At 46.0% G+C, this 18,559-nt stretch overlaps 1 protein-coding gene across 2 annotated transcripts in view; it reads right to left on the bottom strand.

The window, feature by feature from the left end:
- Nucleotides 1-18,559, bottom strand: part of micall1a (MICAL-like 1a) — an 89,535-nt gene that overhangs the window by 60,044 nt on the left and 10,932 nt on the right. For both annotated transcript variants that reach the window (XM_055663011.1, XM_055663012.1), the window contains exon 2: nt 12,171-12,219. In XM_055663011.1, the coding sequence (XP_055518986.1) occupies nt 12,171-12,219 (49 nt within the window). The remainder of the gene's footprint in view (nt 1-12,170; nt 12,220-18,559) is intronic.

The following is an 18,559-nucleotide window of genomic DNA, read 5'->3' as shown; positions in this document are numbered from 1 at the left end:
GGAGGTAAAGCGACAAGTGTAGCATTTCTTGCGGTTGCAAGGGAAAGTGCCCGGAGAGGGGGTGGTTCGGGTGGGAAGGGACGAATTGACCAGGGACAAAAACTGGATATTGATTTCTCTAACTTCAAGTAACCCCTGCATTCCCTCTCTGAATGCAAGGTATGAAGAAGGGTCTCGACCCGGAACATCACCCATTCTTTCTATCCAGAGATGCTGCCTGTCCCTCTGAGTTACTCCAGCATTTTGTCTCTCTCTTCAGTGTAAAACAGCATCTGCAGTTCCTTGCAACCCATTCCCTCTCTCTCTCCATCCCTCCCCCACCCAAGTCGTACCAGCTTCAAAGTAGAAGAAGGGTCTCGACCCAAAACGTCGCCTATTTCCTTCGCTCCATAGATGCTGCCTCACCGGCTAAGTTTCTCCAGCATTTTTGTCTACGCAGCTATCAATGGCCTGTTTCCTTTATCATCATTACTTTTTTTGCATATCATTCATTCATTTGTTCTACATCTCTCTACATCACTGTCTATATCTCTCGTTTCCCTTTCCCCTGACTCAGTATGAAGAAGGGTCTCGTCCCGAAACAACACATAGTCCTTTTCTCCAGAGATGCTGTCTAACCCATTGCTCATCTTCGGTTTAAACCAGCATCTGCAGTTCCTCCCTGCACATTTCATCGAACCCGCTGAGTTACTCCAGCTTTTTGTGTTTACACTGCTGTTCCTGTTGTTTTCAAAAATAGATCTGCAGGAGAATGGAAGGCTGACGTCATGGGCTGGACAGCTGCTGGAGGGCAGAGAGAGCCGGCAGAAGCTGGAGCGCCCTGGCACCACCGCAGGTCAGCTGTGGCCGTCTCCAACCAACTGCTCACTGACCTCAAACATACAGCAACACTCCACTCTTTTAAATCTCTACTCCAACTGCAGCATATCTTACTTTAACTATGCTCTTAACCTCCTCTCTAAACATATTTCCTTTATCATGTATCTGTACACTGTGGACGGCTCGACTGTGATCATGTATAGTCTTTTTGCTGACTGGTTAGCATGCAACAAAAGCCTTTCACTACCTCGGTAAACGTGACAATAAACTAAACCGAAAACTAAACTGAGGGAAGTTTTAGTCATTGTGAGGAGTCTTCTTGAACTGCTACAGCATATGGGGTGGAAGTTTGGGATTTTGACCTCTGACTACGAGGGAATGGCAATTTCTATTCAAGTCTGGATGGTTGGGCACTATGCATATTCCACCCTCACTAGATCAGGGATGCCAAATTCTTCAACTTGGGGCCATTTACAAATGAGGCTGAAATTTATACTGGCACCACCATCACACGACATGCAGATTAGCGTAACAGAGTTATACATCATTGAAACAGGCCGTTCGGTCCAACTATCCTATGCTGGACAAGTTGCTTAATCAAGCTCGTCCCACTTGTTTGCACCTATCCTAAATCCCTCCAACCCTTTTCTATCTTTCACACAGAGAGTGGTGAATCTCTGGAACTCTCTGCCACAGAGGGTAGTTGAGGCCAGTTCATTGGCTATATTTAAGAGGGAGTTAGATGTGGCCCTTGTGGCTAAGGGGATCAGGGGGTATGGAGAGAAGGCAGGTACGGGATACTGAGTTGGATGATCAGCCATGATCATATTGAATGGCGGTGCAGGCTCGAAGGGCTGAATGGCCTACTCCTGCACCTAATTTCTATGTTTCTATCTGTGTGCCTGTCTAGGTGCCCTTTAAATGCTTGCTGTGAGATCTCTGGGCTTGCACACAATAACATAAACTGGTGCAAAACACTCATTTGATCTCTTCATTCAATATCACATGAACATTTCTATCATGACTCATAAGAACAAAGCAACAGTTCTAAACTAGAGGTACGAGGTCTGCTTCGTAGGGGTAGGTTAACAAAGTGTCACTCTATTTAGAGTATGTTGAGAAGCTGCCAAATCCCCGCACCTAGCACTAGTCCAATATCATGGTCGCACCAATCCCTCAAGCGATTGCCTCGCACGTAACCTTGTTTTCCATCTCACTTCCTTACAAGCATTGCAAAGACAGGAGTTCGAGAAAGGGCTTATTCTCTCATGTACAATGCTTGCTTGTAATAAATGGATCAATGAACCAGGCTAACAACCCCCAGCACTGAGTCCCCTGTTACATTCAAAATGTAACAACACGGAACTGCAGATGCAGGTTTACACCAAAGATAGACACAAAAATGCTGGAGTAACTCAGCAGCGGGTCAGGCAGCGCCTGTGGAGAAAATGGGTAGGTGACATTTTAGGTCAGGACCCTTTTTCTTTTCGTGTCCCTCGTTACAAATGTTGACCTCGCTGTCATTGCCCATCCTGAAAAGGACGCAAGCTTCCGGCAACAATCAGTGGAAGCCATCACTTGTCGCAATAGATGGTAGCAGAATTAGCTCAGAATACTTCCAGTTTCCAGTCCCGCGACGTGGATGCTTCTGCTATGGGGGCCAAAGCAGGACCCTTCTTCAGACTGAAGATGATCTGGTGAAGGGTCCTGACCCGAAACGTCACCTATCCATTTTCTCCAGAGATGCTGCCTGACCCGCTGAGTTGCTCCAGCATTTTGTATCCATGCCCAGTTATATTCAACAAGCACCACTGGGCGAGCATTACTGTTTGTATGCCCAACACCATACTCTTGAACCAGACAATCGACTCCAAGCTCTGCCATAGGGCAAATGAACAGGCGGACTAAGCAAAATGTTCAAAAACGTGTTCACAGCCTCCTTGAAAAGAAAAAGGTGCCACATTCCCACCAACTCTTGGGAATCACATTCAGGATAGTATTCAGAATGGAGCAATGAAGAATTTCTTCATTGATGTCAGTTTGTACAGGCAAGTGGGTCCTCAGACAGCAGCCACATTGTCTTCGCTTCTCTGTCATGGATCTTGAAGTTGGAGTTGTGCTGTGTGCCCAGGTTGAGAGAGGACCATTGTTGATGTTCATCCTCTTGAGTTGACCAAGAACAAATATTCAAGTGTCAAATGTGTTCTTGCGGCTTGAAGACTGAAGCTGAGGTGACCCCAGTTATGGAGTGGAGGTGACGTCAGTTGAACAGTTTCCTATTTATTCTGAAAACTACCTTCACAAGGCATAGGCTTTCTGGAAGTGCTGGGAGAAAGACTCAGTAAAGTGTTGGTGATAAGAGAATATTGAACGACCAGGGTGGGAGTGGTTGGGTTTTCTTGTCAACTGCCTGGTACTTGCATGGAATGAATGCTCGTTTCCATTTATCAGCCCAAGCTTGCCCGCCGCAGACTGAGGATTCAGGACCGCGATCCGCCACGGATTGATGCACCAGGAACCCGCCCGGAAGGGCCGGCTCGTCCGCTCAGAGAGGAAGGTGTGGGACGGGGGGCCGGCGGGCAGAATGGCTGTGGGAGTGAGTGCACTGCTCGACGGTGGACCAGGCCGCTGGGGCTCGGCTGGGACTGGGCTCCAAGAAACCCGAGGGCCTGCCTACAGCGGTGGAGCAGTGGAGAACACCAACAGCTTCACTAGCCAGGCCGACCGTGCAACGTCACCATGACAACGGGCCTTCATGGTCAGGTCAAGAACCCTACACTAACAACCGGGATTTGAAAATGGTGCCAAACTGGTGAGTTTGAATATTGCCTCAGGTAGACAAAAGTGCTGGAAAAACTCAGCTGGTGCAGCAGCATCTATGGAGCGAAGGAAATAGGCAACGTTTCAGGCCGAAAACCTTCTTCAGACTTGGCAACGATTCGGGCCGAAACCCTTCTTCAAACTATTAACTCAATGTACTATTGTTATACACTTGTACTGCATATGAGATGCTGATTTAAGGTGTATCTAAGTGCTTATGTACAGTGATACTTGTACTGTACTGAATATAAAAATGAATTTCACCCTACATCAGTACATGTGACAAATAAGGTATCATTGAACCATTGAGGTACCGTGATCATCAGTGAACACCTCGACATCTGATTTAGGAGTGGAACTTGAAGATGTTGTCCTGACCTGATGCCAAGATATTTAGCCTCCATCTACAACCTTCCATTGCTCCAGTATGATTCAAGTCAGTGTAGTGCCCCTCATTCCCCACCTCGACACCCCTCTCCAGGCCCAATTCCCAATAGCATAAAGGCGGCAATGTTTTCCACACCACATCCTTCATAGCTTCTGGAAGAGCCAGACTCAATGACTAAATTAGATTAGATTAGATTCCTTTATTGTCATTCAGACCTTTCGGTCTGAACAAAATTTTGTTGCCTACAGTCATACATATAATAATAAATAACAAAACATACAATAAACACAAATTAACATCCACCACAGTGAGTTCACCAAGCACCTCCTCACTGTGATGGAGGCAAAAGTCTTGTCCCCTTGCTAAGTAGCTCCCAACAGTGCTACTGATGCTGCCAAAATCATATCTGGGTTCATTAAACTGCCATGCAATTTATTGCAGGCTTAGCCAATGCATCTCAGATGGCTCGTGGTGTACATAGGTATATGGAGCAGAACTAATTTGGAGAATTTCTCATTCACTGGACTAGCCACGCAGGTAATGGCCAACCTACTTTGGTGCCAAATGTACAGTGTTCTCCCACCTGAAGTATTGACTCGCTGTGTATTACTCAAGTGCCATTGGCACAACTGTACTTTAATCCACCTGATTAATTAATGAGCCTTCACCAATTGCCTTAACTCACTAAGCACAATCTCATTAATTTAATTAACTTTGCAGTTAATCCACTTATATAAGAAGTAATCTGATCGCACAACGCTCCAGTTATTCCCACACACGATTAGAAATACTGCTGCTATGGATAACATTTCAAGCATCTCTCTGTAAAATCTTTCTGTCAGTGATATATTCAGTGAACCTTTAACAGGAAATAGCCGCATGATGTGTACCAGTCATTAAAGGGACAACTAATGTGGCTGGTTTAACTCTTAGCACAAATGTTAAAATCATAACCTCTAATCACTGATAGAAAACAGGTCGGGATGTCTTAAATTGGGCATCACAGCATGCAATTCATCAAATGTAGACAAAAATGCTGGAGAAACTCAGCGGGTGCAGCAGCATCTATGGAGCGAAGGAAATAGGTAACGTTTCGGGCCGAAACCCTTCTTCAGACTTCAGCAATTCTTCAACGTTTGCACTTAGGGTGGCACAGAGGTAGAGTTGCTGCCTAACAGCACCAGAGACCCGGGTTCAATTCTGACTACGGGTGCTGTCTGTACAGAGTTTGCGCGTTCTCCCTGTGAGTTTTCTTCGGGTGCGCTGGTTTCCTCCCACGTACTGAAGATGTGCAAGTTTGTAGGTTAATTGTCCGTAGTGTGTAGGATATAACTAGTGTACGGGTGATTGCTGGTTGGCGTGGGCACGGTGTGACCCGTTTCCACGCTGTATCACTGAAGTTAGCTTTTAACAGAGGAATGGTGAAATAAAAAATTGAGGAATGATCGAGCAAGGGCGGAATGCCAAGCAAAGGGTTGGCAATGAATGCTGTGCTTAAATACACTATGACAAATAAGGTTGGCAGGCTACAGACCATGACTGCCATGTGGGATTGTACTGTGGTGGCAGTAACAGAGTTCTGGCTCAAACACGGAACAGGAATGGAAAATTGATATTCCTGGCCACAACGCATAGAAGGAAGAGAGAAGGGGAAATAAAAATGCTAGCGGTATTGATTAAAGATACAGCTCGACCTACGATGGGGTTACGTTTCGATAAACCCAACGTAAACCAAAAATATCGCAAGTCGAAAACGCATTGCGATCACGAGACGGGAAGTGACATGCGGCTCGCTGCCGCTGCCGAGCGTAAAGTCGAAATATCGCAAGTCGAAGCATCGTAAATCGGGGAGTACCTGTACTGCAATATCCCTGAAAGAAAATACTATGATTTGAGCTTGAACTTATTCACTTTTAATTTGTAAAACTTAAATAAATACTCCCAAGGACCTATTTGGGAAATCTTTTAAAATCTCCAATTAAGTCCGCAGGCCAGAATGCCACCTACACGATATTTACATTTTTATTCCTTTCAATTTGAGGATAGCAGTTTCCAAAATGCACCCAATGACGCAACAGTATGTGGAATGTCTTAACGGTGGCAAGTTGATGGTGAAAAATAAATGGATATTTGTGGGTGAATTTGGAATGAAAATTAAAGGTGCATAATTACATGAAAGACAGCAAAGACTTTACTGCAGATGTGATTCAGGAAATACCCAAACTGTACATAGTTCACAGTGGTTAATTCCATGGTTTTCAAAAACCCACCCGTCATGTTTTAGTGTGGATGTGTGACAGCTCAGTGAAAATCCACTCGTATTTGTTGGGTCCGATCCATGGTCACAACATAAGTAGATAGAATAAAGAAGTGTGGTATGCTTGCCTTCATCACAGGCTATTGTGTTTAAGAGTCAGAAAGCCACATCACAGCTTCACAAAACTTTGGTTTGACTGCATTTGGAGTATTGCGAGCGGTTCTGCTCACACCATTACAGGAAGAACATGGAGGCTTTGGAGAAGGGGCAGAAGAAGGTTACCAGTACACTGCCTGGATTAGAGGGTATTGCTCTACAACAGTGGTTCCCAACCTTTTTTTGGCCATGCCCCACCTAATCACCTCTAAAATCCTGATGCCCCCTCCCCCCCACATGTGGTGATATATAATTCTTATCATTTAAAAAGTGAACTCCGTTTCAGCTGAAGAAGCTTAAAACCGTTTTCTTCAATTAAAATTGAATCTGAACCTGAATCTGAAAACGCCAATACCTTGGTTTAAACAAGCTTCAAAAGAACATTGTGGTGATTATGTAATAACTACACAATAAAGACCTTTTATACCCAAAAACAATTATTTACTCAAAATAACATCTGAAACATAAACTACATATGTTTAACTGATGGAAAATCCAAAAAAATAAAAATGGAAAATTTGGACCCAGACCTCCTCACAAAAAATCAAATTGCCCCCCTGTGGGGCGTACGCCCCACGTTGGGAACCACTGCTCTACAAAGAGGCTGGATATATTTGGATTGTTTCCATTGGTACACCAGAGGTTGAGAGAGACCCATCAGTAGTTTATAAAAATTATGAGAGACATCGATATGGTAGACAGATCTTTTTTCCTCCAATTTTAAATACTGGAGGGCATAGATTGAAGATGAAGAAGGCAGTTTAGAGTAGATGTGTTGGAAAAGGTTTTTTCTTTAATCACAACCACAGTAGATGCGTGGTATGCACTGCCGTGGGTGGTGGTGGAAGCCGATACGCTAAGTGTGTTTAAGAGACTATTAGATGGATAGGTGGAATGGTCAGACATGGAGCACATGCAGGCAGAAGGGATTAGTTTAATTAGGCTGGACCACATTGAGCCATGGGTGATTCTCCCAGTGATCCTGTTGCTGAAGAGAAGCCATGCTGAAAACAGCCACACGCATGCCAGCTTCACAGCAGGCCAGAGGTTTTTGACCATTATTTAAACACTGACATTGCGGAGGGCAAATAAAGATATTCACTACCTTTGAAGACCCTGAAATACATGGTGATCAAGTTCAAGTTCATATTTATTGTCACATGCACCAATTGGTACAGTGAGATTTGAGTTACCATACAGCCATACGAATAAAGAGAGCACAACACACGATAGAATTTAACATGAACATTCCCACACAGCGGAATCAACGTTTCCCATTGTGAGGGAGGGCAATAAAGTTCAGTCATCTTCCTCTATAAAAGATCCAACTATAACTGCCCCATTTGCAGGAATTCCCATTCATTAGCAACACTGCATGGAAAAGATCTGAATGTATTCTAATCATAGGAATATAGAAAATAGGTGCAGAAGGAGGCCATTTGGCCCTTCGAGCCAACACCACCATTCATTGTGATCATGGCTGATCATCCCCAATCAATAACCCGTGCTTGCCTTCTCCCCATATCCCTTGATTCCATTAGCCCCTAGAGCTCTATCTAACTCTCTCTTAAATCCATCCAGTGACTTGGCCTCCACTGCCCTCTGTGGCAGGGGATTCCACAAATTCACAACACTCTGGGTGAAAATGTTTTTTCTCACCTCAGTCTTAAATGGCTTCCCCTTTATTCTAAGACTGTGGCCCCTGGTTCTGGACTCGCCCAACATTGGGAAAAGTTTTCCTGCATCTAGCTTGTCCAGTCGAGGGACCAGACAAATCGCCAGGGACTAACGTGAATTGTCTACGAGCTGATACTGCAAACTAGCTGGGAAAACTGCCATGAGAGCTGAGATCTATATACAGAGTTACACTTGCTACTTAGTTTAGTTTAGCAATACAACACAGAAACAGGCCCTTCGGTCCACCAAGTTGGTGCACACCAGCGATCCCCGCACAATAACACTATCCTACACACACTGGGGACAATTTAAAATGATACCAAGCCAATTAACCTTCAAACCTGTGAGTGTGGGGAGATAACCCAAGATCCAGGAAAAAGCCCACGCAGTTCACATGGAGAATGAACTCTCTGCCACAGAGGGTAGTTGAGGCCAGTTCATTGGCTATATTTAAGAGGGAGTTAGATGTGGCCCTTCTGGCTAAGGGGATCAGGGGGTATGGAGAGAAGGCAGGTACGGGATACTGAGTTGGATGATCAGCCATGATCATATTGAATGGCGGTGCAGGCTCGAAGGGCCGAATGGCCTACTCCTGCACCTAATTTCTATGTTTCTATGTACAACTCCATACAGACAAGCATCCATAGTCAGGATTGAACCCGGGTTTATGGCGCTGTAAGGCAGCAACTCTACCGCTCAGCCACCATGCCGCCCTACTTGTGAATAAGTAATAAAGGAAGGTATCAATTTTGTTACATCCTTCAAATTAGAATTTAAATTTTGAAGGTGAAAATAAATCTTGAGCTGTGTTAAATGGCCACCAAATCAACGCCAGTGTCCTTCCAGTCTTCTTTACATTCCATTTGATGACTGTAGTTGAATTTAACTGCGGCACAGCTGGTAGATCCACTGCCTCACAGCGCCATTGCCCAAGGTGCAATCCTGACCTCGAGTGCTGTCTGTGTGGAGTTTGCATGTTCTCCCTGCGGCAGCGTGGGTTTCATAGAACTAGTGTGAATGGGTGATCGATGTGGACTTGGTAGGTAGAAGGGCCTGTTTCCATGCTGTATCTCTACGTACATGTTCACTAAACGCAGGCAAAACAAAACATTGAGCCTAGACGCTGCAATTTCTCAGACCAAACCTTGTATTGGATAAGCACATATCCTCTTTGAAGCAATGATCCCAATTCTCTTGATGACTGCAGTTTAATTTTTAATGATTAAATACAGGAGAGTGAACAGGAAATGCTGGAGAGAATCATGCTCACTCCAACGCCCACTAATCTATCTTTTTTCACAGAATTTGAATATACGATAGGTAAAAAAACAAATTCATCAGTAATGACTAAGAACATGTAAGCGTTATCAAGCTCAATTTAATACTGATTTACAGAGAACAAATTCTGCATTTCTTCACTGTTCATTAAATAATAAGCATCCAATTTTGGCACACACTACCAAACGCCCTTCCCCCTCCCCCCTCCTCCCCCAAAATGAACCAAAACGAAATGAATAATTCAAACTCCACATACGATTCAAAAAAGGCAAAATCCATATGGTCACAATTAAGCTCCAAACCACAACTTTTGTGCTGATGAATCCGATATACCGCTGCGCTCAGAACAGCAAAAGCAACCGCAGACCAAATTTCATAAAGATGAAGGAGAATGGTCGCAGACGGGGGAAGATGAGAGCGGGGGGTAGGGGCCAGGATGATAATTGCAGTAAACTGTGTTTGGAGGTCAATCTCAATGTGTTTCTTGTCAACTGGGAGAGCAATGCTGACCGCGATGTGCCCTGTGTAGGAATGCCCCATCACACTTTCAACAGGAGCCCGGGTCTCTGTGACTCATTGCCACACTGACAGGCACCCAGTGTACACATATCCCCCACGACCACACGGACCTTGTCCCGTGACCACACCATACAGGTGGACCCGTGTGGGCTCCATTATCAGAGAGGTGAGAGCTGTGTTGTGCCACCTGTCATCGTGCTCACTGGACCTGGTCTGCACGCGCCGGCTGTAACTCTGATCAAAACGTGCACAAATCCCTTTTAGCCGAATGGCCTCTTAAAGCTTTACTTACTGCTCAATGACAATGGACCTCTGAATTAACTTGCGGCTTTAAAGCTTAACTGTTGGACAAGGTTAACATGGGCGGAGTGCTCTAATTGGGTTACACGCGTGGACACACTTACACTTGCAGCTAGCACTGCTACTCGTTCCATAGAATGAACATACAGAGAACTGTAACATCATTCATTCGTTCATTCATTCTCCTGTATACAGTGCAGGTCCCATTCTCTCTGATCAACATCTTTCAAGATCATATCTACTCTGCAATAAAAAATAGAATTTGCTGCGATTCCTCATATGTTTTGCCCAAAATGTTGAAATCTTGCCCCTTGTTCCTTGAATGGTGAGGTTTCCTTCTTTCTACCATGTTTTTGAACCAGTAATATCGTGTACCTCTATCAAATCTTCCTGCAGGTTTTCTGTTCCAAAAAGATCAACGCGGCTTCTATGGTCCCGCCACATGTCACGGCTCACCCCCACAAACAGATAGTTCCGAAGAACCATCACTTCTTTTCTAAACTCGTGACCACTAGACATGGACCCACTGCGAGCAGTGGCCGTCTTGTAATCTCTGCCTCAGTACTTGGTGTTCATAGGTTTTCGTAGCAGAATAAGGCCATTCGGCCCATCAAGCTACTACACCAATCGATCATGACTGATCTATCTTTCCCTCTCAACCCCATTTTCCTGCCTTCTCCCCTTAACGCTTACTAATCAAAAATCTGTTAATCTCTGCCTTACCCATGAATCTATTGACGGCCTCCACAGTCGTCTGTGGCACTGAATTCCACAGGTTCCAAAGAAATTCCTCCTCATCTCCTTTCTAAAGATATGTCCTTTTATTCCGAGGCTGTGGCCTGAAACATCCTCTCCATATCCACTCTATACATGCCTTTCACTATTCGGTAAGTTTCAATGAGGTCTTCCCTCATCCTTATATTGTCTATTCCTGAATCCCATACAATAGACAATAGGTGCAGGAATGGGCCATTCGGCCCTTCGAGCCAGCACCGCCATTCAACGTGATCATGGCTGATCATCCCCAATCAGTACCCCGTTCCTGCCTTCTCCCCATATCACCCGACTCCGCTATCTTTAAGAGCTCTATCTAGCTCTCTCTTGAAAGTATCCAGAGAATCGGCCTCCACCGCCCTCTGAGGCAGAGAATTCCATAGACTTCCAACTCTCTGTGAGAAAAAGTGTTTGCTCGTCTCCGTTCTAAATGGCTTACCACTTATTCTTAAAATGTGGCCTCTGGTTCTGGAGTCCCCCAACATCGGGAACATGTTTCCTGCCTCTAGCGTGTCCAAACCCTTAATAATCATATGTTTCAATAAGATCCCCTCTCATCCTTCTAAACTCCAGAGTGTACAATCCCAGCCGCTCCATTCTCTCAGCATATGACAGTCCCGCCATCCCGGGAATTAACCTTGTAACAGTTGACTAACCATTACCTAAAGCTCTCTTGGCACTTCAAAACTCCTGCAGACACCTTATGCTCTGATGATCACTGCTCCCCAAGTATTCTCTCACCGACAGGTGACCCGTGTCGTTCCTCAAAACCAGGGCCAAAAATGTCTCCGTCAGTTACTGACAGGAAAAACAGAGTTGTCCTCTTATCCTCACTAATTTGGTCTAACAAGGAATTATCACCAGGGACTAATGATGGGATCTACTGTACACTTCTATGATCATAGAGAATGATGTCTTTATGGACTAAGTGTGAAGTTGGACTTAACCAAAACCAATATAGATTAAATGATCAGAAAGTTGAGAAATGTGTTACTAAGTGTAACAGGCTCAGAGCACCCATTGTGTATTTTGCACTGACTCATAGCACAAAGGGTCACAATTTCACCTTTTTGCTGGGGGAGGAAGTAATGGTAATATATTTAGACTGCAATGCAAACCCAAAGCAATTCAGGAAATGGTTAGATAACATGAAACTTGAGTTATTGATAATGTAACACTTACCAAGCGATTATTCTCATAGACATTTTCTTTACAGAGCGAGTCAAATTCTCTGCAAAAGAAACAAAAATATCAAATACAATATAGTAGAATCAACAGTAGAATAGTAGATGCTGGTTTACCAAAGAAAGATACAAAATACTGGAGTAACTCAATAGACAATAGACAATAAGTGCAGGAGTAGGCCATTCGGCCCTTCGAGCCAGCACCGCCATTTAATGTGATCATGGCTGATCATCCCCAATCAGTACCCCGTTCCTGCCTTCTCCCCATATCCCCTGACTCCGCTATTTTTAAGAGCCCTATCTAGCTCTCTCTTGAAAGCATCCAGAGAACCTGCCTCCACCACCCTCTGAGGCAGAGAATTCCACAGACTTACCACTCTCTGTGAGAAAAAAGTGTTTCCTCGTCTACGTTCTAAATGGCTTACTCCTTATTCTTAAACTGTGGCCCCTGGTTCTGGACTCCCCCAACATCGGGAACATGTTTGCTGCCTCTAGCTTGTCCAAACCCTTAACAATCTTATATGTTTCAATGAGATCTCCTATCATCCTTCTAAACTCCAGAGTGTACAAGCACAGCTGCTCCATTCTCTCAGCATATGACAGTCCCGCCATTCCGGGAATTAACCTTGTAAATTTACGCTTCACTCCCTCAATAGCAAGAATGTCCTTCCTCAAATTAGGGGACCAAAACTGCACACAATACTCCAGGTGTGGTCTCACTAGGGCCCTGTACAACTGCAGAAGGACCTCTTTGCTCCTATATTCGATTCCTCTTGTTATAAAGGCCAACATTCACTTTCTTCACTGCCTGCTGTACCTGCATGCTTACTTTCATAGACTGATAAACAAGGACCCCCAGATCCCGTTGTACTTCCCCTTTTCCCAATTTGCGCCATTTAGATAGTAACTCAGCGGGACAGGTAGAATCCCTGGGGAACATGGATAGGTCACGTTTCAGTTCAGGACCCTTCAGAACTGGGTCCAGATCCAAAACGTCACCCATGTTCTTCAGAGATGCTGCCCGACCTGTCTTTGCTCAGATATGCCTGGCAACAGTTGGGTATGTGAGGAACATGTGTGAGATAGTTAGCAGCAGCAAAATGAGGGAGAGAAAGGGGTGGGAATTAAGAAAAATGGCACCAATGACACGAGAGAGGGGGTTAGAGTTATAGCGGAGAGAAGTCCCAGTCAGTTGCTGCTGGTCTGGATTGGAGAATGGAAACTCCGGCTGTGTGCTGTGCTGTGCTTGATGGGACACTGCATTGCAACTAGATTTAAACATTAACAATTTGGAATGGTGCAAAGGAAATGTGCTGCAATAAGCATGGTATTTCTATAAATACCATGAGCACGAACACAAGAAAGCCAATTACATCTGACCATTTCAAACGCACACCAACATTTGGCAACTCAGATGTTTTTTTTTAAATCTCAAAAATATACTTTATTCATAATATTTACAGTAAATATAATCAGGAATGTCGATCTATGCTTATTGTACCAAGAAATGCAACACCTTGCCTTGCAACAGCCCAGTGACTGGACGCTGGGCCCTGCAGCAACACTAGCCCTGCGGTGCAATAGCTCAAGGTCACAGCCCTTCTGGCAACCGTCGCTCACGGCAGCAAATGCCAAGATGTGAACTCTTCCCTTCTTGGCCACGGAGGTTCCAGAAAAAGAGGGAATGGTAGCAGAGGAGAGGTAAGTAAGGTCAGTGGCGCAGCGGGAGTGTTGCTGCCTCACAGCGCCAGAGACCCGGGTTCGATCCTGACTACAGGTGCTGTCTGTACGGAGTTTGTATGTCCTCCGTGGCTATGTGGGTTTTCTCTGGTGCTCTGGTTTCCTCCCACACTCCAAAGACGTACAGGTTTGTAGGCTAATTGGCTTGGTAAAATTGCAAATTATCCCTAGTGTAGGATGTAGTATCCTACTAACTGTGGGATGGTGTTAGTGTACGAGGTGAACACTGGTTGGCACAGACTCGGTGAGCGGAACGGCCGCCTACCATGTTGTATCTCTAAAGTTTCCAAAGTCTGAAGGTAGAGGGCAGAGTAATCTGTGGGTCACAGTCAGGATCCCGGCCAGTGTAGCAGCCACAGTCAGTTTACAGGTGGCACAGTCTGGGAGGAGGAGTGTTAGGAGAGACCAGGTACAGACAGCTGTATGGAACAGGGGCAGGAGCCACAGGGTGGGGTGGGCATGGGGCACAGAGCCAGAATGGTGCACAGGGTGGGGCTAACAAGCTGGAAGTTTGGAAGGTGGAGGCTGACAGACAGAGGGTTGAGGGGGTGGGGGAAAGGGCAGAGCCGCATCTCCGACTCTTCTTGTAGCTGCTTCCTCCCACTCTGCTTCCCGCAGGGACCGTTCCATTCTCCCCTGTTTCTCCACTCCCCTCACACTTGTGTGGACTGTACTTTTACCATTGGCTATCATTTTCGTCAGCCATGGAGCACCTTTCAGGGCTGCTCAATTACCTCTGCTCCATTTCCCACACTTTTGCCCTCTCGACCCACCACCTTCGCATCCAACAATTTAGTTTAGAGATGCAGCGCAGAACCAAGCCCTTCGACCCACTGAGTCCACTCTGACTCGTGGTGAAAGATCATCAATGAGCTCTCTCTCTCTCCAAATGTGACGTGGTATGCAGACCAACTATTTATGTTTTTTCTTAGTTTCAAAGGCAGCTATTCAGTGGGTCTCCACAGTCACCGAATCCTCGGTTCTCTCCTTAAGCCCCATAGGTTTAGTTTGTGAATATAACCTCTCTCATGATTCATAATCCCACGCCTTAAATATCCCTCACTCTCCTCAATAGAATCACAGCTCTGTTCTGCTACAGCTGCTGGACTCTCCTCTGGTCACAAGCCTTTAAAAATCAGGTTGAAAATTGGTCAGATGGCAAACTGTAAGGGATTCATGCTGGTTTGATTGTCCAAACGTCTTTAAGTCACAGCAGAATGCTGAGCCGTAAATTCACTGCTTGTCTTCCTCATTGGGGATACCACTAATGGCATGTTGGCCTTTATAACAAGAGGAGTTGAGTATAGCAGCAAAGAGGTCCTTCTGCAGTTGTACGGAGCCTTAGTGAGACCACACCTGGAGTATTGTGTGCAGTTTTGGTCTCCAAATTTGAGGAAGGACATTCTTGCTATTGAGGGAGTGCAGCGTAGGTTCCTTCTCTCCAGAGATGCTGCCTGTCCCGCTGGTGTCTATCCTACCAATGTTTTCTACAGCTGTAGCACGATGCTTGTTGTTTCCGTAGCGGGTTAGGGTTTTACGGGGTAGGGGTGCTAGCCCTACGCCCAACCCTCCTCCTTTGTCCGGGCTTGGGGTGTCCATAAGCAGAGGCGGAGTCAGTCTTCACACGAATGCAACCAATATGTTCCAGTGGCGTGATATCCAAGATGCTAAAAGTCAAGCTCTTCCAGTCTGTGGTCCACCCTACAGCCCTCAAGACATGGAAAATCAGTAGACCACCAAAGGCGCCGGGGAGATGGCTTTCTTTCTTTTTGTTATTTTTTAGTGCGTTAAAAGTTTGTTTGAACGTTCTTCTGTACGTTTTATGTAGGGGGAGGGGGGAGGGGATCGGGAGAAAACTTTTTTTCAGGTTCCTACCTTCCCGGGGATGTGATCAATTTTCGGATCACATTCTCTGGGCTCTGTGGCCCACCATCGATGGAGCTTGATGCCGCATCGGACTGTCGTGAGCCCCACCGCGGGGCGTGGACTTACCATCGGAGCTGATCCCTTGCCTGGGATCGCTCCCACCGCGGAACCAACATCAAGGGCTCGCAGTCTCGGGTGAGGCCGAGTCGGGAAGCTCCAACGTCATGGAAGGCTTGACCAGCCCCGACGCGAGGTTCGATCGCCGGGCGCGGGGGAGCTAACATCCCCCCGATGCAGGAGCAGATCGCCTCGATGCGGAGGGCACGTTATGTTAAAATGTGTTTTTGAGTGATCTGTTGCTTTTAATTGTATGACTTAGCTGGCCAATGAAATTCCTCATATGTTGCAAAGCATACTTGGCGAATAAAGTGTGATTCTGATTCTGAAATCAATGTGAAGATGAAAAATAAATTGGATGCATCCCCACAACGTTGCTTGAGGAAGATCCTGAAGACCACATCACAAACGAGGAGATCTACCGTGAAACTGCAACAAAGCCTCTCAGTCAGGACACGCAGGATGAAATTTGCAGGACATGTACTCAGAATGTCACCAGAACGTGCACCTAAGATAGCAAAGACACGGCAACCTGGCGGAAGAAGGAAAAGAAAAGGCCGACTAAAACTCACGTGGAGGCAAACATTCCAGAAGGATTTGGAAGCCCGGGACACTCTCCCTATTGAGGGTGGAGGACGTCGCATACGACCGAACAGAATGGCGAAAGCTTGCTGCCCAATGCACTCAGCAGTGTGGGAGGAACCAAGTCTAAGTAGGTAAGCAGCACGATGTACCACGATGCACAATGAGAGATACAAAGTACCGGAGTAACTCAGCAGGCCAGGAAGCATTTCTGGAGAACATGGACATGTGATGTTTCGGGGTCAGGACCCATCTTAAGATTGCACTGAAGATTCAGACTGCACATTCTTACACAATACACTGGCCTATTAAGGCAAGATATCAAATGCTCTTTTCACTACCCAAGCCACCTGTGCCACCACTTTCAGGGAGCTATGAACCTCCCAAGGTCCCTCTGTACATCTGTATATTTACTGTATATGTCCAATTCAACGTCTCCAAATGCATTAACTCACACCTGCCTGGGTTAAATGTGCTCCTCTCACCACGTCACCCAACCCTCCATTCATCTATGTCTCACTTGTTTGAAAACTGCATCCTTCAGTGTCGGTGGGGGCACTGCACTGGCAGCAGCCCTGTCAGCAGCGTGTTAGTTTTTTCAACCTTTTTTATTTTTTTAGTATGTTTTAAAGTATGTTTTTAGTGTTTCTTTGTGTGTTTTGTGTGGGGGGTGGTGTGGGGGGGTGTGGGGGAAACCGCTTTGGCCGGCTCCTCCATGGAGAGGCGACTTTTTCCAGGTCGCCTCCCCCGTGGCCTAACAATCAGGATCGGCGCGGCATTTCCCGGAGACCGGGGCTTCAGTGGCGGGCGCAGCGTGGACTCTCGCCGTGGAGCGGGCGAGCCCTCTCTGGGGCTCGCCGGAGGGGAGCGTTCCGCTTTGCTAGCCCGGGGCAGCCTGAAGCCGCGGTCTGCACAGCTCCAGCTGGCGCGGCACCTACAGCCCGGGATCTCATGTGGGGGACCCGGGGGGAAGAAGAAGCTCCATCGGCCGGCCCGCGGCCAACTTTACTTTGTTCTTTACCATCTGGACGCCCGCAGCAACGGCTGCAGAGGTTGAGGTCCCGACCACGGGGGAAAATGGAGGAGGACTGGCCAATTTCTGTGCCTTCCACCACAGTGATGAATGCTGTGGTGGATGTTTGTGCAAAATTTTTATTGTGGTTGTGTGTTCTTTATTATTGTACCGCTGCTGACAAATTCATATCACTTGCACTTTATGTGCAATGTGACGAATAAAACTGATTGATTAATTGATTGATTCACTCACCACAACTCCACCAATGATTGCGTTATCCGAAGGCTTGCAAATCATGCTCCCTGCATTCCTATCCAAGTCTAGAAAGTTATATATATTTATTGCAAACAGTAAATGTGTGACAACTGTGGTTCAACAATCCTTTGAAAACATCACAGGGTCCTTACAACAACGTGTTTTATGGGATCTGATGTAATTGGGTAAAAACTGGAATCAGTTCAGAGGGAGGAAATAAGAAGGGTGTTGCTAAGACAAAGACAATAGACAATAGGTGCAGGAGTAGGCCCTTCGAGCCAGCACCGCTATTCAATGTGATCATGGCTGATCATCCCCAATCAGTAACCCGTTCCTGCATTCTCCCCATATCCGCTGACTACGCTATCTCTAAGAGCCCTATCTAGCTCTCTCTTGAAAGCATCCAGAGAACCTGCCTCCACCGCTCTCTGAGGCAGAGAATTCCACAGACTCACAACTCTCTGTGAGAAAAAGTGTTTCCTCGTCTCCGTTCGAAATGGCTTACTCGTTATTCTTAAACTGTGGCCCCTGATTCTGGACTTCCCCAACATCGGGAACATGTTTCCTGCCTCTAGCGTGTTCAAAACCATAACAATCTTATATGTTTCAATGCGATTCCCTCTCATCCTTCTAAACTCCAGAGTATACAAGCCCAGCCGCTCCATTCTCTCAGCATATGACAGTCCCGCCACCCCAGGAATTAACCTAAGCTTAATCAAGTTTTTCCAAAGATGGAAGAAGTGCTTTCAGTTTAGTTTATTGTCACGTGTACCGAGGTACAGAGAAAATCTTTTGTTGTGTGCTAACCAGTC

The sequence above is a fragment of the Leucoraja erinacea genome, chromosome 37 (assembly GCF_028641065.1).
Source record: "Leucoraja erinacea ecotype New England chromosome 37, Leri_hhj_1, whole genome shotgun sequence".
Classification (NCBI taxonomy): domain Eukaryota; kingdom Metazoa; phylum Chordata; class Chondrichthyes; order Rajiformes; family Rajidae; genus Leucoraja; species Leucoraja erinaceus.
The sequence above is the reverse complement of the archived record's forward strand: the minus strand, read 5'-3'. Positions and strand labels throughout refer to the sequence as shown.